The 27,059-nt window shown below is 41.3% G+C and overlaps 1 protein-coding gene across 3 annotated transcripts in view; it reads left to right on the top strand.

The window, feature by feature from the left end:
• The first annotated feature begins 2,913 nt into the window (after nucleotides 1-2,913).
• The window catches only part of dipk2b (divergent protein kinase domain 2B), a 37,911-nt gene continuing 13,765 nt past the window's right edge, over nucleotides 2,914-27,059 (top strand). Inside the window, exons 1-3 of one of the 3 annotated variants that reach the window (XM_068040673.1) lie at nucleotides 2,914-3,301; nucleotides 8,738-9,002; nucleotides 10,838-10,909. In XM_068040673.1, coding sequence (XP_067896774.1) covers nucleotides 3,105-3,301; nucleotides 8,738-9,002; nucleotides 10,838-10,909 — 534 coding nt within the window. In that variant the 5' untranslated portion in view covers nucleotides 2,914-3,104. Of the gene's footprint in view, nucleotides 3,302-8,737; nucleotides 9,003-10,837; nucleotides 11,012-27,059 lie in introns of all 3 variants that reach the window. The other 2 variants (XM_068040672.1, XM_068040674.1) reach the window with 2 other exon arrangements.

Raw genomic sequence — 27,059 nt, 5'->3', positions numbered from 1 at the left:
TGCTACATTCTGCCTACTTATGCATAAAATCCTACATGGAAGGACTGCCCGGGATATGTGTGCTGTAAAAAATTTAAATGGGACTTTCTATAAAACATTATGGGGTAAATGTAAAAAAAAAGTTTGTATTTGGCTGCAATGGCTTAAAATGAAACTGCTGAAATTATTCAAAATGTCAGTGGCACATTGCTGCCTGTTTAAGTTCCTTGTTCTGGAGCACAAAGCTGGTACAATCACAGATTTGGGCAGTGTATTGGGTGCAGTGCCTTATGTCTACCACCACACAGGGTTGCAGCTCTGAGTGTTCTTAGCTGGTGCCAAAAGGGATTTCCTAAGAGCATCAGCACCTTTCACTGGCAGAAACATGGCACTACAGAACCATAAATCCTGCTCTGGCTCTGCCAACCAACAGCGATATTACCCATTTTTTGCACTACAAAGGGAAACATTTTAAGTCCACAAGAGCAGCAAGTAACTGTGATGTTATTAATAACAGCTTTAAATTGAGTAAAATTATTAACATGGTATGACCTTCACTATCAATGAGGTGGTTAAAATAGGTGAAGAAAGTGATCCCAGATATAGAATCATACTGTTGGCTTTGTCACTCAGATCCAACACCATCTGGCCAGCAGAAAGCCTGTTACACTCTTCAGATGTGACATAAGGAAGCACTGTAATTAAAGCTGCACCTCTTGTTTGCTTTGCAAGTCTTGGCATGAAAGCATTGAGATTTTCTCCCAGCACACACAAGCAGCCAGTCAACTTGTCCAAAGTCTTGTTGGTTTCCCAAATGTGACCAGTGTCATTGACAGTTTTCAGAAAGTATTCAAAGATTCTGCTTGTTGTATATGTGCATGTTGTATAATCTCTCAGAGTTAAAACATCTGGCAAATTAGCCCTTAGCCACAGCAGAAATCAATTGGTTATCAAAGCAGTGCATTGTATTGAGAAAATCTCAAAAATCCCATTCACAAAATGGAACTTACATTGTGAAAAGGTTAGTATTTGGATTAACAGCTATTTGCTTTTTTTGGACAGCTAAAATCTTTAAAGCATTGGAGTTTAAAGACTTGACAGCCAGAAAGATTTCTGGTAAGACAGTCCCAAATATTTAATGTGAGTTTTCATCATGTGCTCCATCATTTCTTCCCCAACTGAAACTAGGATTTTCAACGAAAGGTAACAAATCTTCACATTAATAATCACAATCAGCACAATAATAATATTTAAATCCACAGAAGTATTAATGGGGCAAAATATTGAGATGGTGGAGAAGTGGTATTCTCACTAGACTTAATCCAAAGGCCCAGGCTAATGCCCTGGGAACACAGGTTCAAATCCCACCATGGCAACTGGTGGAATTTAAATTCAATTAATTAATAAAAATCTGGAATTGAAAGCCAGTCTCAGTAATGTTGTCATGAAACTACCATCGATTGTTGCAAAACCCATCTGGTTCACTAGTGTCCTTTAGGGAAGGAAATCTGCCACCCTTACCTGGTCTGGCCCAAATGTAATTCCAGACCTACAGCAATGTGGTTGGCTCTTAACTTACCTCTGAAATGGCCACCAAGCCACACAGTTGTCAAGGGTAATTAGGGATGGGCAACAAATGCTGGCTTTAATTGCCAGTGATGCCCACATCCCATGAAAGAATAAAATAACATTTCCAGACGTACAATGAGTACAACTATACCCAATTTAGCAAGGCAAAGGCTTACCCCCAATCAGCATTGGCATGCAAGCCACTGCTAAATTGGCCAGGGCCTTTTCATTAGTAACACCTAAATGAAGCCAGGTTTTATTTCAATATTGAAATGAGGCTTCTGGACACATTTACAACCTACAATGCGCCAGCTCTGTCTTGAGTGACTTAATCAGCAGTCCTTAAAGGGACCACTGGAGGCCATTCAAAAAATGCACCAGAACTTTGGGAAATTTCATTATTTGTGATGACGGAAGGAATAGGAATGCCCTTCCACAAAATAACTGCAGGCCACTGCCTGCTGTGCTCACCACTCTCCCAATCATCTCCTCCCTCTACAGCCTTACCTGTCGGCCTTGGTGCAGCCTGACATTGGTTATGACCGAAACTTCAAGCTGCTTGGGATGCCTGATTGGCACCCAGAGCTGACCAGAATTATGCTGTTGAGGCCCAAGGACTAACTTAGGATGGTTTGCGGCCTTCCTTGTTCTGGTGGACAGTTATGGCACACCACTAGAACTGCTCTTGATATTGGGCACTCTCCAATCTATTTAATAAAATTTAATAAGTGCAGAAGAAAACAGGGAATAATAAAAGCCCATATGATCTATTCTATCATGATCCATCACTCCAAACATTCTGAGCATTCCTATCATTTGAGCCCAGCCAAGCACTCTTCTCTAAGAAACGACTACATAATTTCTCCCTGACTCTTAAAGGATTCAAGAAAAACTGAATAACTTTCTATCCTCACATCTCTAATATCTAGTTCAGCCAGTTGTTCTTCAAAATGTTATTTCCTTGGTCCTGAAAAAGCAAACAATTATGTTCTATTTATTTGATTTTCTCAATCATGACAAGAAAGCTCAAATTTTGTATAATGACAAAACAGCATTCAGAACAGCAATCGCTACAACTTCACCATTCTACAGTCCGGAAGTTAATTAGCACATAACGTTAAAAAATATCAGAGATGTTACTACTCTGCTGAAAAAGCTTCCAAATAATTTCTCAGTGCAAAAGTCAGGATATCCTACCATTATCTCTACCATAGCAGATGAGTATGCTGAAGTTATTGTGTGGCATAGAGATAGAAGGAAAACAGATGCTGTACTCTATCACATCATGCACTGGAGGACGTGAGGAAGTACTGCCATAGCAACCAAATTATCAGCATGCTCCATACTTCCTCTAAGAACAATTAACTTAGGACAGAGGCTGGTGGAGTGACGGAGACGTCACTCCTGTTTTTGTATTGACCTCAAAAAATACTTCCATGAATCATTCGCAGAAGTTAGATTTAACTTTCTGGAGAATTGTTGCTGCACAGTTAGTGGAAACTGCTTCATACACATTTACTGAGTGTTAAAAGATCTGTGTGGAGGGTTTGGCAGATATGTGGAGCTGTGTCATCCTGGTCTTGATGTCTCTGGCACCCTTGGCAGTAAGTTTGAATACAAGAGCTAAAACCATTGCTAACGTAACAAGGTTGAAACCAGTCTACAACTTTGGCAGGAGCTTTCTGGGTTTGGACAAGTGCAATGCCTGTATAGGAACATCTCTGTGCAGGAAGTTCTTCAAAGAAGAAATCAGGTGAGATTAGAGATAATATTGACTGCAGAGAAACTATTCATTGATTGACTATAAACTCCATCAGATATGAGAGCTAAATATATTATAAAATATGTAAATTACGTTAAGTAATCCTAAATATGAAGTCTGGATCTTTCAAAATATTTCTGCATTGAAAATGGAAAGTACAGCAATGTCCATATAATTCCTGGGACAGGATATAGTGTGTGATGTGGGTGTAGGAAAATTTCAAAACTATTCTCTACAATTTGATTCATTCCTGTCGGTAATGGTCTGACCCTATAGTGAAATTAATAGTCTCCAGCTGAATGTTCTGCTTGAATTGTAAAATTCTGAAGTATTTGGAAGTGATGAGGAACATCCTTGGAATACAAAATTGACACATAGAAATTCCCCCTTTGGGGTTTCCCCCTCATTGCTCAATAGTGCAGGGCTAAACTCCTCAGGATTGGAGAAATTTCAGGGTTGGAGGGAGTGGTGTTGTAGGTGTGGAGGAAGTTACAGAAATAGGGAGCGTTGAGGTCATTGAGGGATTTGAACATAAGCATGAGAATTTTTAATTTGAGGCATTGGTGGACCGGGAGCTAATGTAGATCAGTGAACATAAGGGCAAAGGGCAAATGGGGCTCTGTAATTCCAACCTGTATCCCAGCACTCATGTGTCCCTTCTGACAGCAAATCTACACAGTGCATTACACCAAAGGTACAATCAATTTATCTCACTACTCGAGATGTGTCTGTACTTTAATAGTTTTTCCCCAGTACTTGCCCTTGGTGAGAGTGTAGATGTCTATTTTCTACTACCTAGTCTCATGATCCTTCTAAGATCCACCTCAGGGGGAAGAGGAAGTGTGGTGCCTTCCAGGCTGCATTGCTGATGTGGCATCATATTGTGGGCACAGTGTTTGGCTCTTCCTCAGGCCAGAGAATTCTTTTTTATTTGCACTGATGACACTAACATGAGAGATGTATTTGATGGGGTGGAACCTCCTGCCAATCTGATGCCTATTGTGACCTTCCTATTCTTGAAAGATACAGCTCTACCGTCAGCTTTGTGACTGTTGAAAGCTGATGGCACCAAGGCGAGAGACCTCAGTGCCACGACTGGGAGGTATCCTGACATTGCAGCATAGGGGAAGTGAGGGGGGGGGCGGGGGGTGTTTCTGCAGCCATTGCTCCTGTGCTGATGTAGGATCTGCAAGGGGGTAGTGTGTATTTGGGGGCTCTGCAAGGGGGCAAACCCAAGGGTACAGCAGAGAACTGGATTGTTTTCCCCTTTTCTTCATTTTATACAATGTTTTATTCTGATGCTATGCATAGACTGGATATTCGGTCACTGTTAGTGGTTCCTCTTTGTAGTTTAAGGCCTGATCTGAAATAAATGAAATTGAAACTTTATTTACGAAAAAAAGTTCTGAAATATTCCATAAAAACTGAGCATAAAGCAAAATCTCTTTTTCTCCCTGTAAATGTATTCAATGAATGGCAGAATATTTGATTCTTAGTCCTTTTAGAATGAGAATCGTTTCCAGATCGTAGTGCTTTTATTTTAACCCCTCCTCAACGAATCTGCTTTGTTTTAGCCCCTTCCCCAAAATTCCACAATAATCATGAGATAAAAGGAACAATGATGCTGGAAATCTGATAATTGGTCAAAAAAAAACTTGGTCTATACTAGTAGTATGAAATGGATCATAGCGAATCGGGTATTTTCCATTGGAAAAGAAAAGCTGACTCCAGTGTAGAACGACTGATGATTGGCTACGAGCCTGTATCAAGCTACTGTCATGGACCAATTTCACCTCCCTAGTGGAAGCTACCTTTCTTGCCTGACTACTTCTCAAATTATGTGTAGTGTGGTGCAGGGAATATACAAAGAGTAGGAGGGTTTAAAATTAAAAGCAAAAGAGAGGAAGAAAAAGAAACTTTCCATGGTAATGGATGTGAAATGTTCATTACAGGGAGAAATAATGAAAGATGCCCATTGCACTACATTTGCATTTCCTACCAGCTGATCATATGCCACAGTGGTGTCTGTTTTGAACAACTATTGCCTGGATCTCCCTCATGCACCATGCCAAGAACATTGATTAGAAAGGTGAAGTTTCATAGGCATTAGTAAATAGTATCAAGAAAATGCAATTTGGCCTCAGCAAGCCCATTCCTTTCAACAAGCCCGGGTACATCTTCCTTTCTACAAACATAACTTCCTAAAATTTCTCCCTGGAAAAACAACAACTTGTATTTAACTAGCACCTTTAACATAATAAAATGACCCAAGGGATTTGATAGAAGAATTATAAAGCAAAATTTGACCCCAAGCCACATAAGGAGATATTTTAGTGCAGATGACCAAAAGCTTGGTCAGAGAGGTAGGTTGTAAGCAATGTGTTAAAGAAGTGAAGCAAAGCAGAGAAGTAGAGAAGCAGAGAGCTTAGGGCACAGGCAGCTGGGGGCATAGATAGAAATGGTGGAGCAATTAAAACTGGGGATATTCAAGAGGCCAGAATAGAGCACCGCAGATATCTCCGATGGTTGTGGGGCTGGAGGAGACTACAGATGTAGGGAGGGACGAGGCCATGCCGTGATTTGAAAACAAGGATGAGAATTTCAAAATCGAGGTATTGCTTAACCAGGAGCCAATGTAGGTCAGTGAGCACAGGGATGATGGGTGAATAAGACTTGGTGCGAGTAAGGACATGGGCAGCAGAGTTTTGAATGACGCCAAGTTTCATGAGGGTAGAATGTGAGAGACTGACCAAGAGCCCATTGGAATAGTCAGCTCTAGAGGTAGCAAAGACATGGATAAGGATTTCTGTGGCAAATGAACTGAGAAAGAAATGGAATCAGGCAATGTTATGGAGTTGGAAATAAGCAATCTTAGTAATGGTGTGGATATATGTTGGAAGCTCATCTCAGGATCAAATAAGACACTAAGGTTGCAAACAGTCTGGCTCAGCCTCAGACAGTTGCCAGCAGAGGGATGGAGTTGGTGGCTAGGGAGCAGAGTTTGTAGAGGGGACCGCAGAAAATGGCTTTAGTCTTCCTGATATTTAATTGGAGGAAATTTCTACTCATCCAGGACTGGATGTCAGATAAGCAATCTGATAATTTAGAGATAGTGGAGGGGTTGAGAAAAGTGAGGTAGAGCTGGGTGTCATCAATACCAACGCGATGTTTTTAGATGATGTTGCCGAGGGGCAGCAAGGATAACTCCTTGGGGAATACCAGAGTATTGGTGCAGAAGCAGGAAGAGAAGTCATTGCATGTGATTGTCTGGGTACGAATACAAATATAAGAATGGAACCATGTGAGTGCAGTCCCAACTAGCTGAACAATGGTGAAGGAGGATGGGCTTGTCAACGACTGCAGACAGGTCAAGCAGAACAAGGAGGGATAGGTTTCCTTTGTTACAGTTACATAGGATGTCATTTGTAATTTTGATGAGAACTGTTTTGATGCTGTGGCAGGGGTGGAAACCTGATTGGAGGGATTCAAACATGGAGTTCAATCTCAAAATCAATTTTCCCTCAGTGAATCATAGAATGATTACAGCACAGAAGGCGACCATTCAACCCATCATGTCCATGCTGGCTCTCTGAAGGAGCAAGTGTTTAAATTCAACAATGGGAAGTGAGAAATATACACACGTGCACACTCTCAGTACTATACACAAATGCAAGGGAAATAAGTGACTTACAGCACACCAGTGTTAAACAGTGACTTCCTTTCACCAAAAGCAATGGGAAATACAGTCTCAAAGATGCTGTACACTGCTCCTGTGATGTCAGCAGCACAACAGAGATATACTCCAGCCATTATGATATGCTACTTTTAAGTACCCAATTTTGAATCCTTTTACTACTAGCACAACTAATTAATTAAAACAAACAGACTTCAAATAAGCTTCATTTTTATTTTCATGCCAGCTCATTCAAACAGTCCGTATTTGAACACTGGGCGACTGTGTTGTAGATTCTTGCAAATAAAATATTTTTAACACCACTGCTTCTAGATTCTGAAAGGATGTGGGAGAGACAAAACTAGGGGAAACAGTTTAAAAATAAGGGGTTACCCATTTAAGACAGAGATGAGGAGAATTTTTTTCTCTGAGGGTTGAGAGTCTTTGGAACTCTCTTCTCCAGAGAGTGGTGGAGGCAGGGTCATTAAATATTTTTAAGGATGAGTTAGATAAATTCTTGACTAACAAGATGAGTCAAACAGTATCGGGTGTAGGTGGGAAAGTGAAGTTGAGGCTACAATCAGATCAGCCATGATCTTATTAAATGGGGGAGCAAGCTGAAAGGGGCCGAATGGCCTACTCCTGCTCCTGATTCGTATGTTCATATGTTCTTTAAAATTAGACCAAAATAGCTGTAAAGACAGAACTCAGATGTACTTTTGCAAACTGCTGCACAATGTTTATTGCCTGGTTTTAACCCCATGAGATGACTATAATTTTCAATCACATTGAACAAATTGTATTTAAAATTAATTATTTCACAAATATCTTGAATTACAAAGTTATCTGTTCTGCTTTCCAATTTTGCTTGAAAATATTCATCGTATCATCAGGTGTTATTGGTTATTTATATTGTTGAAAGCTGGAAATTTCTTTCAGCACTCAAATAGTTAATCAAATTTTGACTGAAGGTGTATTTGAAGAATGTCTTATTTGGTTGCAACATAATCCTTGCTGTGGTGTAAAATGAACAAAATGCAAAACAGTTCAACAAGAGAATCACTGGAAATTTGAGTTGTGATAAGTGAGAATTACTTGAAACTTTAGATCCTTTATTACCTTATGATATATAAATGTGTTCTTCAACCTTCCAATGAAATAACTGCAAAAATACATTTTTAAGGTTCGAAATAGATCCACTGATCAGAAATGTAAAGGATATACTTATTAGTGTCACAACCCAAAAGATAATGCATACCACAAAAAATAGTGGTTAATTTAAAAGCAATTGGATGGCTATAGTGAGTAGGTACATACTATTTTTTATTCTGGGTCCCAGGTTCAAATCCAGTTCAGATCAGTTAGGGTAAGTGTCTCCTCTTTGACAACTATTAAGTTTGAACCCAGTGAGAATGAGTCTTTAGCACAAAGCTATTCTGAAAACCTGCCACTGAATTGTTCATTTTATTAAGAAATTGCAAGGATAGATGATGGGAAAATATAGAAACTCATTATACCACTGAAGATGCTCTCATTTGAAAACTACTTCATAGAAAAATGAAACAACTTTTATCAAGAATAATTGAGTTCTGCACCAAAGACAACTAATTTGCTTTATGATGTCATCAGTGAACACACATAGTGAAAGAAAGAAAGCAAGCATTGTGACATGTTAAAGCATTGTTTTCCTTTAAGATGTACAGGAATTCTTACGCCATGCTACATCTGTGATACAATTGTACTACTACTTGTAGATTTGAGAACTGGCTGTCTGCAGGTTTAAAGCTCCCTCCCAGCCACAGGAAGACTTATTTTGCAAATTACACTGCTGATACCGAAAATTGGAAGCCAGTTGTCATCTCACGGTTGCAAAGCAAGTATCAGAATGAAGTTGCGGATCGGAAAATCTGCATGTCGGCATCAAAGAAAGTTGCGTGCAGCATTGAAAATGTTCTGAGGGGCACAGAACGTTTCCAGAAATGGCTGACAGCTGATCGTCTCACTGCAGAGCTAGTTCAGGTATGTTACTGGATTTCTCCAATTGCACTAAACTGAAATGATCAATAATCATGAATTCTTTTTCCCATCTGTAGAAAACCCATGATCATCAGTCACATTTGAAAGCTATAGAAGGACCAATTGACCAGCCATAACTGGGTCACCTTAATAAAAACAGCCTAAATAATATATGCATTTTCCAAATACCATGCACAGTATACCATGTAAAGTATCAGTAGGAGATACAGTTAAGGGAGATGTACAAAAATTGTAGGAACATTGTTAAATCCTATTGAAGCATGTAGGAGTAATACTCTCCCGATGGTCCTCATCAGTGTGGTAGGTTGTTATTGGGGGAGCGGAGGAAGGTAGCTCACTTTGAGTGAAGTGTTGCCGGGCTTACCTTTCATTTGAAATATTCAACAAAGTGAACCACCTCGGCGGAAAAAAATTCTTCCACTCCTCGTACTTGTTAAATGTTATGTGTGTCACAATATGATTAATGGGAGTCAAGCACATTGCATATTATAATCTTGTACTTGCAGAAACACACAATGCAACATGGAAGTTCCAGGAACTAAGGTTTGATGATCTTATAACAAAAACAGTACTGTAATTGAGAGGTGCATAACTAAATCTCTGGGTGTAGCCATTAATAGATAAATCAAATTTAAAGTGAAATAGTTGCCTCGTTTTGAATTCAAGATTTAATTTTCTTGTGCAATATTTCAGATGAGGGGGGCAATATTCCTCTCACAACTGCCCTGTTCACATCTAAAAATTATGCAGTAATGGGAGCAAAATTGTTTAGATGTCTGCTGGTTTCAATTTTTGGACACATCTTGATTTAAATGCCCTGTGGTCTTACCAGAAACAGTTAAGGCCTCAACAAAAAGCCTGGATTTTGCAGTAGTAATAATGGTGAAACTGTCAGCATTCACTGTCATTACTCCTCAGTAATAACAGCAACTTCTGGTGTCTGCGCAATTGCAGTTAAGTGCGGAGGTCCAGAGGTTGCTGTCAGTGATTCCATGCTTCACCATAGGGTGCGCTTTTGAAGTTTCCCCAGACAGAAATCAATTAGGAATCATTGAACTGACCAGAGCGCGATTTTTATCCTATTAGTCTCACTTGAAAATGCTTGAAAAAGTTGCAGCTTGTTGAATGAGATGTTACTGGGTTTTTAACAGCATACTAAGTTCATAATTACTGCTGAACAACCTCTTTGGCCCTGAGAGACTAATATTTGCAGAATGACACATTTCCCCATTATGTAAAAAATTGCACATATTTTTAAATAATTCTTTTTAAAGTTTATGATATTTCAGTTTCTACCTTAATCCCATGTATACTTCCCAATCATTTATTCTGCTGTCTGTAAAACTTAATTAAAAGTGAAGGATAATCAGTGTGTTTTACTTGGTTTGCTGTCTGTGAGAACAAGGCTGCTTACGCTGCTTGATGGCATCATTGTTGCAGGTCACCTGGTGATCCCCTAGTCTTGGCACCAGATTTAAACTAACATCAGGAAAGGGGAAGTCCACACCAGAGATCAATAGACTTTTGTGGGCAGTTTTGAGGTCAGCCGCGAGCAGCGCCACCTCGCTGCTGACCACAAAATCTGAGCCAAAATGGTTCAACATGAGATCTGTCATTAGATAGGACAAGATTTTACCACTTATAGGTTGCACAGTATAATTATAAAATATAAGCACAAACAAAACTGAAACTGGAAGAATTTAATACAGTACCTGCAGAATAGATGAGTGCTTTTAGTTTTTTGTTAATATTGCTGCATTCCTGTGTACAGCTCATGGGAATTTGTCTGTACTGCCACATGTTTTTTTTAACCACAGAATCTCCCTAGCCCTTTGCTAAGATGTCCATCCCAGCGGCTGTTGGACCGGATTGTTCGGCGTTACGCTGAAGTAAGGGATTCAGGTAGTGTCCTGATGCGCCATTTGACTGATCGGGACAAGCTGCGCCTGCTCTATACCCTGTCTGTCAACACACACCCCATTGTACTGCAGGTACAATTCCTTACAACTACAGTTCAATTTTAATGTTACTGTTCTCTCGCTGAAGTACAAATTTTACTTTTGAATCAAACTTTATAAAATAAACCTGTTAAAGTATTTGATTTTTTTTTTGTCTTTAAGATAAAATAGAAAAATTATAAATCAAATAAGATCAATGATTCCAGATATTGAAGTTGACTTCCAAGAATTAGTAAATTGATGTCTGCCTGTTCATTGGGTAACCTGAGAGTGCATCCAATAATGAAATGCAATTACCCGCCCTCTTTACTGCCATAAAATCTTTTTTTTAAGCCTCCCTAGAATTTCGTTTAATTAAGACACAAAGAATTGTGGGGAACCAAGGGTCTAATGAGAGTGAGGAACTTTAATTAATTTCTTTATTACTAATTAATTTAATAATATCACTAATTTTGGCATTAATACTAATAGCCATATAAATACTGTGGCTACAAAATTAGGTCAGAGGCTGGGAATTCTGAGGCGAGTAACTCACCTCCTGACCCCTCAAAGCCTAACCCCCATCCGCAAGACACAAGTCAGGAGTGTGATGGAATACTCTCCACTTGCCTGGATGAGTGCAGCTCCAACAACACTGAAGAAGCTCGATATCATCTAAAACAAAGCAGCCTACTTGATTGGCACCCTAGCCACCAACTTAAAAATTCACTCCCTCCACCACCAGCACATAGTGGCAGCAATGTGTCCCATCTACAAGATGCACTGCAGCAACTCGCCAAGGCTCCTTAGACAGCACCTACCAAACCCGTGCCCTCTGCCAACTCGAAGGATAAGTGCAGCAGACACATGTGAACACCACCACCTGCAAATTCCCCTCCAAGCCATTCACCAATCTGACTTGGAACTACATCACCATCCTTCACCGTCACTGTCAAATCCTGGAATTCCCTCATGAACAGCACTGTGGGTTTACCTACACCAGATGGACTACTGTGGGTCAAGAAGGCAGCTCACCACCACCATCTCAGAGCAATTAGGACTGGGCAACAAAATGCTGGCCTTGCCAGCAATGCTCTCATCGCAAGAATAATTTTTTTAAAAATCAGCAAAGAAAAAAATACTGGAGAAATTAGTTGGATTGAAAGCTGACAAATCCTCTGGACCTGATGCCCTACAGCCTAGGGTTTTAAATGAGGTGGCTGCAGAGATAGTGGATGCATTGTACATAAAAACAAGAGAAGGCAATTCAGCCCCTTTAGCCTACTTGTCATTGAACAAGATGATGGTTGATCTTCTACCTCAACTCCGCCTTCCTGCACTATCCCCATATCCTTTGATTCCCTTAGTATCCAAAAATCTATCAATCTCTGACTTGAATATACTTAATGATTCAGCATCCACAGCTCTCTGGAGTAGAGTGCTCCTAAGGTTTACAACCCTTTGAGTGAAGAAGTTTCTCACCATCTCAGTCCCAAGTGGCTGACCCCTTATTCTGAGACTGTGACCCCTAGTTCTAGATTCCCCAGCCAGGGGAAATATTTTCTCAGCATCTACCCTGTCAATCCCCTTAAGAAGGGTCATTGACCCGAAACGTTAACTCTGCTTCTCTTTCCACAGATGCTGCCAGACCTGCTGAGTGATTCCAGCATTTCTTGTTTTTGTGCCCTTAAGAATCTTGTATGTTTCCATTAGATCACCTCTCATTCTTCTAAACTCTAGAAAATATAGGCCTAGCCTATTCAATCTCTCCTTATAGGACAAACCCCTCATCCCAGGAACCAGTCTAGTGAACCTTCATTGCACTCTCTCAAGAGCAAGTATATACTTCCTTATGTTATGGCATGACTGCTCAAGACAAAGCCCCCAATCAATATATATAATTCTGACTGTGGTGGAAGCAGTGCACTGTCAATTCAGTCCCGCCTCTCCACAGGTCTCATCATACGGATCTTAAAGCTTTCCAAATCAAAGAAAGCTACAGCCAAATTAAAGCAATCTAGTAACCCCCCCCAAATGAGGCGAACCAAACCAGGAATCTTTGGATATCAACAAATTAATTGTTTATTAAAAAAACTAAAATCTTAAACACTACTAAGATAAACTAATATCTAAAGACCTTATAACTTATTTTAAAAATCTAACTCCTGCATTTGCATACATATACCCAAACTATTGGTAGTTTGGTGCTTAAGTGGCTTCCTGAAAAAATAGAAATAATAAAATCTTTGCAGATTTACATTCCTGATGAAATGGAATCTTCAATGTAGAAACAGTCTGAGGTGCTTGAAGTCTTCGCAGTTGTCTGTTGGGAAAAAAACAAGTTCTTTCAACAATAGGAAATTCAGCAGTCCAGTTCAGCCGTTGAAGTGTTACTTTTCTTTTTCCAATGATGAACACAGCAGATCAACAATTGCATTTTTTTTTTAAGGAATTAATCTGGCTTGACTTTTCAGAATTTTGAGAGATAAATAAACAAACTAACTTCCCTTCTTTCAGTTTAAATGGACTTAAAGCACTCCTTTCATGTGCGAACAGACAAATGTCTCTCTGTCTCTGAACAAAACAGTTTTTTGCCAGCCAGTTTCTAAGTCAAACGGCAACATTGTATGTCCTGTTCTCCCTCTCTGTATGGTTGTATCCAGGCAACCAAGATGCAACTCAGTCTCTGCAGCTTGCTGCCTTAAAGATGTACTGATCTCTTACAGCCTTAAAAGCACACTGCTTATTTTCCAGAGGAGAAAAAAAACACGATCATGACACTTAGGTAGATGACCAAAACCGTACACCGTACTCCGGGTGTGATCTCACCAAGGCCCTATACAATCCCTCCAAGACTTCCTTACAGTTATAGTCCAATCAATTTGTAATAAAGGCTAACACACCACTTGCTTTCCGAATTGCTTGCTGTACCTGCATGTTAACTTGCTGTGATGTGTACAAGGACACCCTAATCACTCTGACTACCAATATTTCCCAGTCTCTCAGCATTTTAAAAAATATTCAGCTTTTCTATTTTCCTACCCAAGTGTATAATTTCACATTTCTTCCATCTGTCGTGTTCTTGCCCATTCACTTAACCTGTCTAAATCCATTTGCACATTCTTTGCGTCCCTCTCACTGCTTAAATTCCCACCTAGCTTTGTATCATTAGCAAACTTGGATATATTAGCCTTGGTCTCTTCATCTAAGTCATTAATATAGATTTCTAATAGCTGATGCCCAAGCACTGATCCTTTTAGTACCCCAGTAGCTACAGCCTGCAAACCAGATAATTATCCATTTATTGCTGCTCTCTGTTTTCTGTCCATTGATCAATCCTCAATCCATAATATACCCCCAATCCTTTGAGCCCTAATTTTGCATAATAACCTCTTGAGCTACACCTTATCAAATGCGTTTTGAAAATCTAAATACACTATATCCACTGGGTCCCCCTTATCCATCTTACCAGTTACATCCCAGAAAATCTAAGATTTGTCAAACAAGATTTCCCTTTCATTAATCCATGTTGATACTGCCCAATGGTATTATGATTTTCTAAGTGCCTTGCTATCATGTCCTGAATAAAAGATTTTAGCATTTTCCCGACCACTAATGTCAGGCTAACTGGTCTATCTCGTTCCCTCTTTTCTTGAATATCAGGGTTATGTTAGCTACCTTCCAATCCACAGACAGCATTCTAAAATCTAGGGAACTTTTTTTATTTGTTCCTAGGATGTGGCAAGGCCAGCATTTATTGCACATCCCTAATTGCCCTTGAGATGGTGGCGATGAATTCAGGAAGATTCAAACCAATGCATCTACTATCTCTTTAAACACCCCTTTTGAAATTCTAGGGTGGAGACAATCGGGTCCAGGGGCTTTGTCAGGTTTTAGTCCCATTCATTTCTTCAGTACTATTTCTTTACTCACACTGATATCCTTAAGTTCCTGAATTTCACTGGACCCTTGGTTCCTCCCTACTTCTGGAATGTTTTTTGTGACTTCTACCATGAAGACAAATATAAAGTATTCATTTAATGTCTCTGCCTTTTCCTTATTCAACATAATAATTTCTTCTGTCTCTGTCTCTAAGGGAACCATGCTCTCTCGCTAATCTCTTCCTTTTCTCCTGACCCAGCCCTGAACTTGTATCGTTCTCTAGTTTCTCTCCTATCTCCCCTCATGCCCTTTCTGAGCTCATCTTTCCCATGAGACCCATTTCTTGTTCTCTTGACCCTATTCCCACTAAACTACTGACCACCCAACTTCCCTCCTGGCTCCCATATTGGCCGACATTGTTAATGGTTTTCTCTCCTCAGGTTCTGTGTCTCTCTCCTTCAAAGCTTCTATCCTCACCCCTCTCCTCAAAAAGCCAACTCTTGACCCTTCCGTTGTTGCAAACCACCACCGCATCTCCAATCTCCCTTTCCTCTCCAAAGTCCTTGAACACATTGTCACCTCTCAAACTTGTGCCCATCTTTCCCAGAACTCCATATATGAATCCCTCCAATTAGGTTTCCACACCTGCCAAGTAAAGAAACAGCTCTTAGCAAAGTCACAAATGAAATCCTATGTGATGGTGACAAAAGCAAACTATCCCTCCTTGTCCTTCTTGATCTGTCTGCAATCTTTGCCATAGTTGATTACACCATCTTCCTCCAATGCCTCTCCACAGATATCCAGCTAGTTGGGACTGCACTCGCCTGGTTCCATTCTTATCTATCAAATTGTAACCAAAGTATCATTTGGAATGGTTTCCCTTCCCACTCCCATACAGTTACCTCTGGTGTCCTCAAAGGATTTATCCTTGGCCCCCTCCTATTCCTCATCTACACGTGCCCCTCGATAGCATCATCCAAAAACACGTTTCCACATGTTTGCTGACAACACCCAGCTTTACCGCACCACCACCTCTCTCGACGCCTCTACTGTCTCCAAATTGTCAGACAGCTTGTCCAACATCCAGTAGTGGATGAGCAGAAATTTTGTCCAAGTAAATATTGGGAAGACTGAAGCCATGGTTTTCAGCCCTAGCCACTGACTGCATTGCCCTACGGGAACTGTCTGAGGCTGAACCAGAATGTTCACAACCTCAGTGTTATATCTGAGGTGAGCTTTCAACCACATATCTGTGTCATTACTAAGACTGTCTATTAATACCTCCATAACATCTCCTGATTCTGACCCTGCCTCACCTCTTCTGCTGCTGAAACCCTCATCCACGGCTTTGTTACTTCCAGACTTGTCTATTCTAATGCATTCCTGGTCGCCCTCCCAAATTCTACTCTTCGTAAAATTGATGTCAACCAAAACTTAGTTGCCCGTGTCTTATCTTGCACCAAATCCCATTCAGCCATCACCCCTGTGCTTAACATCCTACTCTGCTCCTGGTTAAGCAACACCTCAATTTGTTCTCAAATCTCTCCAAGGCCTGGTCCCTCCCTATTTCTGTAATCTCTTTCAGCCCTACAACGTTCCAAGATATCGGTGCTGCTCTAATTCTGGCCTCTTGAATATCCCTGATTTTAAATCACTACACCATTGGCAGCTGTACCTTCATCTGCCTAGGCACTAAGCTCTGGAATTACTTCCCTAAACCTCTTCACCTCTTGACCTTGCTTTCCTCTTTTAAGACACTCCTTCAAACCTACATCTTTAACCAATCTCTTGTTCATCTACATTAATATCTCATGTGGTTCAGTGTCATACTTTGTTCTATAATGCCTCTGTGAAGCTCCTTGGGATGTTTTATTGCATTAAAGGTGTTATATGAAGACAAGTTTTACATAGCAATATAAGATTTTATAAACTGTTTTTATGTCTCTAGCTAGTGTAGTCTCATATCCTATTTTTCCATTTTTTATCAATCTGTTGCTCATTCTTTACTGAATTTTAAAATATTTCCAATCCTCATGCTTATTACATGTTTTAGCAAAATTATAACCCTCTTCCTTTATCTAATACTGTCTTTAACTCCTCTTGTTAGTCATGCTTGGATCACTTATGTGGGGTTTTTGTGCCTTAAAGGAATGAATATTTGTTTCAAATTTATGTTCTAATTCTTTAAATGCTTGTCTACTGTCATATCTTTTAACTTAGTTTCCCAATCTACCTTAGTCAACTCTCACCTTACAGCTACATAGTTTGCTTTGTTCAGATTTAAGCCCCTGGTTTATAAGTTAACTACGTCCCTCTCAAACTCAAAATAAAATTCTATAATGCGATGACCGCTCTTCCTCAAAGACTCCTTTAATACAAGGTTATTAATTAATCATGTCTCATTGTACAACATTAGACCCAAAATAGCTTGTTCCCTAGTTGGTTCCTTGACATACTGAACTAGAAAACCATCTTGAATTCATTTCATGAACTCATCCTTCACACTATTACTGCAAATTTGGTTTTCCCAGTCTAAATGAAGATTAAAATCTCCCATGATTACAGTATTACCCTTGTTACATGCAGCTCTAATTTCCTGATTTATACTCTGTCAGACAGTTAACCTTTAATTACTTTTAACTATTAACTATATGATTTAACTATTAGCCTTTAAACTACACCCCCCATCATTTTCTGTGCTTGTTGCTTCTTAGCTCTACCCGAACTAATTCTACGTCTTGATCCTTGGAGCTGAGATCCTTTCTCTCTACTGTCTTTATCCCATCTGTTATCAGGGCAACTCCTACTCCTTTTCTATTTTTCTCATTTCTTCTAAAAGTCAAGTTCCCAACTTTGGACACTCTGTAACCACATCTCTGTACTGGCTATTAGATCAAATCCATTAATTTATATCTGTGCTATTATCTATTTTGTTGTGAATGCTTTGTGCATTCAAATATAGTGCCTTTAGCTTGAATTTTTCTCTACGTTTGCCTGAAGGCACCTTGGTCACTAATGCCCTTTAAGTTTTCTGTCCCTTCCTGATCCACTCTGCTTATTTTTACCCTAATTGCTACACTGCGCTAGCCTCAACATTTCTCACACTGTTTTTGAATTTACCCTATTCTAAATCCTCCCACCGCCGCCCACCCAACACCTAATTCATTAGTTTAAAGCATTAGAACCATAAAAGCATCGAATGGTTACAGCACAGAAGGAGGCTATTTGGCCCTTCATGTCTGTGCCAGCTCTCTGTAAGAGCAACTCAGCTAGTCCCACTCCACTGCCTTTTCCCCAGAGCCCAGCAAATTTTTTCTCTTTTGAAAGCCATGATTGAATTTGCCTCCACCATACTTTATAAGCAGTGCATTCCAGACCCTAACCATTTGCTGCGTAAAAAAGTTTTTCCTCATGTCACCACTGGCTCTTTTTCCAATCACCTTAAATTGGTGTCCTCTGGTTCTCTACCCTTCTGCCAATGGGAACAGCTTCTCCCTATCTACTCCGTCCAGATCCCTCATGATTTTGAACACCTCTATCAAAACTCGTCTCCTAAAGACAACAGCCCAGCTTCTTCAATATATCTTCGTAACTGAAGTCTCTCATCCCCATAACTATTTTCGTAAATGTTTTCTGCATCCTCTCCAATGCCTTCACATCATTCCTAAGGTGTGGTGCCCAGAATTGGACACAATACTCCAGTTGAGGCCGAACCAGTGTTTTATAAAGGTTCACCATAGCTTCCTTGCTTTTGTACTCTATGGCCAGAATTTTACCTTCAGATGGCGGCCCCGCCCACTGGCTAAAAAGTCAGGGACAAGCCTGCCTTCATCGGGCCTGAAAGCCGTGCAGCAATTTTGCGTTTCCCAGGCCCTTGATTGGCCTCGGTTGGGAATTCCTCCCCTCTGAGGCAGGGAATTCCTCCTCCAAGAGCTGCCGGTCAATCAGAGGGCTGGCAGCTCCTTAGTTCCAGCACGCCACCGGAGGTGGTGGCCACTGCTGGTACTGCACTCAGTGAGGGGAGCCACCATTGATGCCTACATGGGAACAGGTAAGTGGGGATTGGGCTTCGCCAGGGACAATGGCTGGGCCCCGGCGAGCGGGGATGGGTGTCAGTCCGTAGGGCAGGGAGTGTAGTTTTAGCAGCCGATGCTGCTGGGAAGGGCCCTCCATCGGGCACAGGTATTACTGGGCGACCTCCACAGGTACTTAAGTGCCCGTCCACCGGTGATAAAATACAAATTGGCCTCTCCCGCTGCTGGTAAAATAGCAGCGGGGACAGGTAGGCGACGGAAATGGTACCCGAGACCTCCCACTGGATTTTACGCCCCTCCCCGCGTCCCAACCTGCTCCCGGGGGTGGGACGGGGGCAAGAAATTCAAGTCTCTGCCTCTATTTATAAAGCCCAGAATCCCATTTGCCTTATTAACTGCTTTCTCAACCTGACCTGCCGCATTCAATGATTTGTGCATGTATACCACCAGCTCCTTCTGATCCTACAAACCCTTTGGAATTATATGCATTATTTTATATTGCCTCTCCTCTCCTTGTTCTTCTGACCAAAATGTGTCACTTCACACTTCTCTGCATTAAATTTCATTCACCACGTCAGCCCATTCTACCAGTCTGTCTCTGTCCGCTTGAAGTCTATCACTATTCTCCTCACAGTTCACAATACTTCCAAGTTTTGTGGCATCTGCAAATTTTGAAATTGTGCAAGGCACACCCAAGTCTAGGTCACTAATATAGATCCAGAAAAGCAGTGGCCCTTCTATCAACCTCCACCTTCCTCCAGTCCAAAAAATAATTATTCACCATTACTTTCGATTTCCTGTCACTCAATCAATTCGTATTGTTATGCCAGGCCCCCACCTGCCAAGAATGAGGCACATCAGTTTTGTCATGAACATTGATTTTTAACTGTTGTTGGAGTGAGGAAATGACTTGTTAAACAGATCAGCCGTGGCTGGAAAAAAACATTTACATACTAACAGACATTGAAAGTGAGGAAGCGCATTCCAGGGCCTGCTAAGGAGGATATAATCCCCAAGGGCCAGGACTCGTTAGACCAGCTAGTCACATGACTAACTGGTTGTTCCAGGGTTTTCTTTTGAACTGGCCACAGAGGGTTTGAACTCAGAAAGACTGTTTGCTCCTGGACTGGGAAGATCTCTCTGTCTGCTCCCATCTCTTTCTCACAAGCCTCTGAATCCACTGAAGACACATAAACCCCAAGAGAGAAAAGTCTACTACAACGAACAAGGTTTAAGAAGGATACTGGGCTGCAACAAAAAGCAAGACCTACCTATAATCAAGGACTCTACAGTGAGCTCGAAGAACCGTAACAAAAGCTCTTCAGATATTGCCTCAAACTTTTCCACTTTATTTTTCTTCTGCTCTTTTCTGTCTCTCTATTTGCATGTGTATTGCGTATGCATGCAAGCGTGGGCGTGTCATGCATCCATAGGTGTCAACCGAATTATTTAAGTTCAAGTTTAATAAATTTCAACCTTTCTTCTTTAAACCTAAGAAAACCTGTTTGTGCTGGTTTCTTTGCCTTATATTCGGAAAGCGGTGAACAAGGATTCACCAAGGGGGAGCTAAAAACACGGTTTTAAAAATTAACCCTGTTACGGTAAGACCAGGTGAAGGCTGAGAGGGACCCCTAGACACCTTTCTCACCGGGTCATAACATATCCATGCTGCCACTGTCTCTTTTATTCCATGGTCTTAACTTTTCTGGTAAGCCTGTTATGTGGCACTTTAATCAAACGTCTTTTGGAAGTCCATATACACCACATCAACTGCATTCCCTCATCAACACTCTGTTACTTAATCGAAAAACTCAATCAAATTAAACACAATTTGCCCTTAACAAATCTGTGCTGACTTTCCTTATTAATCCATATTTGTCCAAGTGACTGTTAAATTTGTGCTGTATTATCATTTCCAGAAGCTTTCCCACCACCAAGGTTAAACGGACTGGCCTTAGTTAGTGGGTTTATCCTTATACCCTTTTTGGAACAGGGTTGTAACATTTGCAATTCTCCAGTCCTCTGGCACCACCCATGTACCTAAGGAGGATTGGAAGATTATGGCCACTGCCTCTGCATATTCCATCCTTACTTCCCTCAATATCCTTGAATGCATTTGATCCAGTCCTGGTGACTTATCACTAAGTACAGCCAACCTTTCTAATACATCCTCTTTCAATTTTTAGCCCAGCCAGTGTCTCAACTATCTCCTCTTTCACTACAACTTTGGCAGCATTTTCTTCCTTGGTAAAGACAGATGCAAAGTACTCATTTAGTACCTCAGCCATGCCCTCTGCCTCCATGTGTAAATCCCCTTTTTGGTCCCTGATCAGCCCTACTCCTCCTTTTACCACCCTTTTACTATTTATATGCCTATAGAAGAACTTTTGAATTCCCTTTTATGTTGGTCGCCAGTCTCTTCGAGTATTCACTCTTTGCTGCCCTTATTATTTCTTTATTCACTTCTCCTCTGAACATTCTACATTCAGTTGGGTTCTCACTTGTGTTATCAACTTAACATCTATCATATGCACACTTTTTCTGGTTCATCTTATTCTCTATCTCTTTTGTCATCCAGGGAGCTTTGTTTGTCCTACCTTTCCCCCTCATGGGAATGTACTTCAACGGTACCTAAACTATCTTCTCCTTAACAGCCCATTGTTCATTAGTTTTGCCTGCCACTCTTTGATTCCAATTTACCTGGCCACAAATGTTTTCATCCCAATGAAATTGGCCCTCCTCCAATTAATTATTTTTACTCTGCATTGCTCCTTGTCCTTTTCCATAGCTAACCTATACCTCATGATACTATAATCCCTATCCCCTAAATGGTCCCATGCTGACACTTGGTCCACTTGTCCCTCCTCATTGCCTAGAACCAGATCCAGCAATGCCGCCTTCATCATTGGACTGGAAACATACTAATGTAGAAAATTCTTCTGAACACACTCTTAGAAACTCTACCCTGACCTTTATACTATTACTATCCCAGTTCATATTAGGATAATTAAAGCCCCCCATTATACCTACACTATAGTTTTCCACCTCTCTGTAATTTCCTTGCAAATTTGTTCCTCTAGCTTTCTACTAGTTGGTGGCCTATAAAATACACCAAGTAGTGTAATGATACTTCTATTGTTGCATAGCTCTAAACAAATCGATTCTGTCCTTCACCCCTCTCGGACATCCTCTCCCTCCAGAACTGTAATATTATCCTTAATCAATACTGTCGCCCATCCTCCTTTCTTTCCTTCCCTATCTTTCCTGAACACCTTATATCCAGCAATATTTAGTATCCAGTCCTGCCCTTTTTTGAGTCGTTATACAGCACAGAAACAGACTCATTGTGTCCATGCTGGCCCATTAAGCACCTATCTATTCTAATCCCATTTTCCAGCACTTGGCCCCTAGCCTTGTATGCTGTGGTGTTTCAAGTGCTTACCGAAATACTTCTTAAATGTTGTGAGGGTTCCTGTCTCTACCACCCCTTCAGGCAGTGTGTTCCAGATTCCAACCACCATCTGGTGAAAACATTATTCCTCAAATCCCCTCTAAACCGTCTGCCCTTACCTTAAAGCTATGCCCACTGGTTATTGACACCTCCGCTAAGGGAAAAAGTTTCTTCCTATCTATGCCCCTCATAATTTTGTATACCTCAATCAGGTCCCCCTCAGCCTTCTAAGGAAAACAACCCCAGCCTATCCAGTCTCTCTTCATAGCCGAAATGCTCCAGCCCAAGCAACAACCTGGTGAATCTCCTCTGCACCCTCTCCAGTGCAATCACATCCTTTCTATAGTGTGGTGACCAGAACTGTACACAGTACTCCAACTGTGGCCTAACTAGTGTTTTATATAGCTCCATCATAACCTCCCTGCTCTTCTATTCTATGCCTCGGCTAATAAAGGCAAGTATCCCATATGCCTTCCTCACCACCTTATCTACCTGTGCTGCTGCCTTCAGTGATCTATGGACAAGTACCCCAAGGTCCTTCTGACCCTCTGTACATCCTAGGGTCCTACCATCCATTGTATATTCCCTTGTCTTGTTAGTCCTCCCAAAATGCATCACCTCACACTTCAGCTAGGTCTCTGTTATTGCCACAACATCATATTCCCATGTGGCTACCTATGTCTGCAGCTTATTGACCACACTCCGTATGTTCACATAAATGCACAGTAAACCCAAGTTAGACCTTATTGCATTTCCTCTTACTCTGACCCCACCTAATACCTTACTATTTCCTACTCTAGTGCTATCTGCCTCTCCCAATTCTTTGTGCACCTTCTTTTTCCTCTTTAACATTACCTCCTGGTTCCCATTCACCTGCCACGTTAGTTTAAACCATCAATAGCACTAGCAAACTACGCCGCAAGGACCTTGGTCCAGATCTGTTCAGGTACAATTTGTCCAGTCTGTACAGGTCCCATCTCCTCCAGAATTGGACCCAACATCCCAGGAATCTAAAGCCTTCCCCCTCCTGCACCATCTCTTCAGCCATGCATCCATCTGCTCTGTCTTCCTATTTCTGGTGTGTGGCACAGGGAGTAATCTGGAGATGGCGGTATAGTGATAATTTCACTGACCTAGTAATCCAGAGGCCTAGCCTAATGCCCCGGGGACACAGGTTCAAATCCCACCACGGCAGCTGGAGGAATTTGAATTCAATTAATAAATTCAATTCATAAAAATCTGGAATTGCAAGCTAGTCTCAGTAATGGTGCCATGGAACTATCGATTGCCATAAAAACCCATCTGGTTCACTAACCTCCTTTAGGCAAGGAAATCTGTCGTCATTGCCTGGTCTGGCGTACATGTGGCTCCAGACCCACAGCAATATGGATGACTCGTAACTGCCCTCTGAAATGGCCTACTAAGCCACTCAGTTGTCAAGGAAAATTAGGGATGGGCAACAAATGCTGGCCTTGCCAGTGATGCCCACATCCCTGGAAATAAAAAAACCTTTGAGATCCTGCTTCTTAATCTCTTTCCTAAGAACACAAGAAATAGGAACAGTCCATTCAATATGAGAATTCAGCTACAACTCCGCTTTCCTGCCCGCTCCCCATTTCCCAATTCCCCGAGAGACCCAAACTCTGTCTTTCCCAGCCTTAAATATATTCAATGATGGAGCATCCACAACCCTCTGGGGCAGAGAATTCCAAAGATTCACAATCCTTTGACTGAAGAAATTTCTCCTCATCTCAGTCCTAAATGATTGGCCCCTTATCCTGAAACTGTGCCCCCATTTCTAGATTCCCCAGCCAGGGGAAAGAATGTCTCTATGTCTACTTGGTCAAGTCCCTTCAGAATCTTGTATGCTTCAATGCGATCACTTCTCATTCCTATAAACACCAGAGAGTATAGACACAATTTACTCAACATTTCATCATAGGCCAACCCTCTCATCCCAGGGACCAATCTAGTGAACCTTTGTTGTACCGCCTCCAATGCAAGTATATCCTTCCTTAAATATGGAGACCAAAACTGCACACAGTACTCCAGATATGGTCTCACAAAAGCCCTGTAAAATTGTAGCAAGAACTCTGCATTCTTGTTCTCCAGTCCCCTTGCAATAAAGGCAAACATGCCATTTGCCTTCCTAATTGTTTTCTGTATCTGCATGCTAATTTTCTGCATTCCTTGTACAAGTGCACCCAAGTCCCTCTGAACATCAACATTTACAAGTTTCACTCCTTTTAAAAAATATTCGGTTTTCCTATTCTTACTCCCAAAGTGAATAACCTCACATTTCCCCACATTATACTCCATCTGCCACCTTGCTGCCCACTCACTTAACCTGTCTATATCTCTTGGCAGCCTCTTTGTGTGCTCCTCTCAGCTTGCATTCCTACCTAGTTTTGCATTGTCAGCAAACTTAGATATATTACTCTCAGTCTTCTTGTGTAAGCCATTAATATACATTGAAAATATCTGAGGCCACAGCATAGAGCACCCCACTAGTTACAGCCTGCCAATTGAAAATGTCCCATTTATCTCTACTCTCTGCTTCCTGTCCATTAGCCAATCCTCCATCCGTGCTAATAATATTAGCCCCAACTCCATGAGCCCTTATCTTGTGTATTAACCTTTTGTGTTGCACTTTATTGAATGCCTTTTGGAAATCCAAGTATACTACATCTACTTATTCCCTTTATCTACCCTACTAGTTACATCCTTAAAATACTGTAATAAATTTGTCAAATGTGATTTCCTTTTCATAAAACCATGTTGACTTTGTCTGATCATACTATGATTTTCTCAGTGCATTGTTAAGACTTCCTTGTTGATAGATTCCAGCACTTTCCCAACAACTGCTCTAAGGCTAACTGGCCTGTAGTTCCCCATTTTCTCTCTCCCTCCTTTCTTGAGGAGCAGTGTTATATTTGCTAACTTTCAATCCACTGGAATATTCTAGAATCTAGGGAAATTTTTAAGATCATAACCAGTGCATCCACTACCTCTACACCTACCTCTTTTCAAACCCTCAGGTGTAGGCCATCAGGTCCTGGGGATTTGTCGGATTTTAGTCCCTTATGCTTCTCTAGTACCTTTTCTCTGCTAATATCAATTACCTTAATTTCCTCACTTTTATTAGTCCCTAGGTTACCCTGTATTTCTGGTATGTAACGTGTGCCTTCTACAGTAAAGACAGACAGAAAATATTCGTTCAATGTCTCTGCCGTTTTCTCTTTGCCAATAATAATTTCTCCCATTTCTGCCTCCAAGGGACCACGGTTTACTTTAGCTACTCTCCTTTTTATATACTGGTAAAAGATCTTACAATCTGTTTTTACATTCCCAGCCAGCTTACTTTCATATTTGATTTTTTCCCTTTTCATCAACTTTTTGGTGACCTTTTGCTGATTTCTAAAGCACTCCCAATCCTCAGGCTTACTACTATTTTGTGCAACATTATGAGCCTCTTCTTTTAATCGAATGCTATCCTTGCTTATTGTAGCTCCCTAAAGCCTGCCTGCAGGACCCCATCCCTCTTTCTACCTATGTCATTGGCAACTCCATGTGAACTACACCTGCTGACTGTTCACTAGATATTCAATTCGCCAGGACATTGATCCCAGTCCAGATTAAGTGGAACCACTCCCAATGGAACAGCTCCCACTTTCCCCAGTACTGGTGCAAATGCCCCATAAATTGAAAGCACCCTGCCTTCCACACCACTCTTTCAGCCACACATTTAACCTTCTAATCTGTTTGTCCCTAAGTCAATTTGCATATGGCTGAGGTAACAATCCAGCAATTATTACCTATACGGTTCTGCACTTTACTTTAGATCCTAGTTCTTCAAACTCTCTCAGCAGAATCTCATTCCTAGTTCTATCTGTGCTATTGGTTCCTATGTGGGTAAAGACAACTGGATCCTCCCCCTCTCACTCCAAGTTCTTCTCCAACCACAAGCAGATGTCCTTAACCCTGGCACTGGTCAGGCAACACAACCTTCACCACTCCAATTGCGCTGCAGAAAACACTGTGGGCGGCGCAGTGGGTGAGCGGCACAGTGGTTAGCACCGCAGCCTCACAGCTCCAGCGACCCGGGGTTCAATTCTGGGTACTGCCTGTGTGGAGTTTGCAAGTTCTCCCTGTGTCGGCGTGGGTTTCCTCCGGGTGCTCCGGTTTCCTCCCACATGCCAAAAGACTTGCAGGTTGATAGGTAAATTGGCCATTATAAATTGCCCCTAGTATAGGTAGGTGGTAGGGAAATATAGGGACAGATGGGGATGTGGTAGGAATATGGAATTAGTATAGGATTAGTATAAATGGGTGGTTGATGGTCGGCACAGACTCGGTGGGCCGAAGGGCCTGTTTCAGTGCTGTATCTCTAAACTAAACAAAATTAAACTAAACTAATACCTATTCCTCTGATTATACTGTTGTATATCGCTACCACATTCCTTTTCACACCCCGCTTGAATGGCCTCCAATACCATGGTTCCATGGACAGTTTGCTAATTCACCCTGCAGACTTTGCCCTCATTCATACAAGCAGCAAAACCTTATACCTGTTAAACAGGGGCAAAGCCCTGGGGTTCCATTACCTGCATGACTCGCCGTCACATCCTCCTATCCCTGATCATTAACCAGACTTGCACCACTTCCAAATCTAATGTGTGTGACTGCCTCCTGGATCAAAGTGCCCGGGTAACTTGCCCCTCCCTGATGCCCTGCA

This window comes from Heterodontus francisci, chromosome 10, assembly GCF_036365525.1.
Source record: "Heterodontus francisci isolate sHetFra1 chromosome 10, sHetFra1.hap1, whole genome shotgun sequence".
NCBI classification, from domain to species: Eukaryota; Metazoa; Chordata; class Chondrichthyes; order Heterodontiformes; family Heterodontidae; genus Heterodontus; species Heterodontus francisci.
Note: the sequence above shows the minus strand (reverse complement) of the source record. Positions and strands in the feature narration are given on the sequence as shown.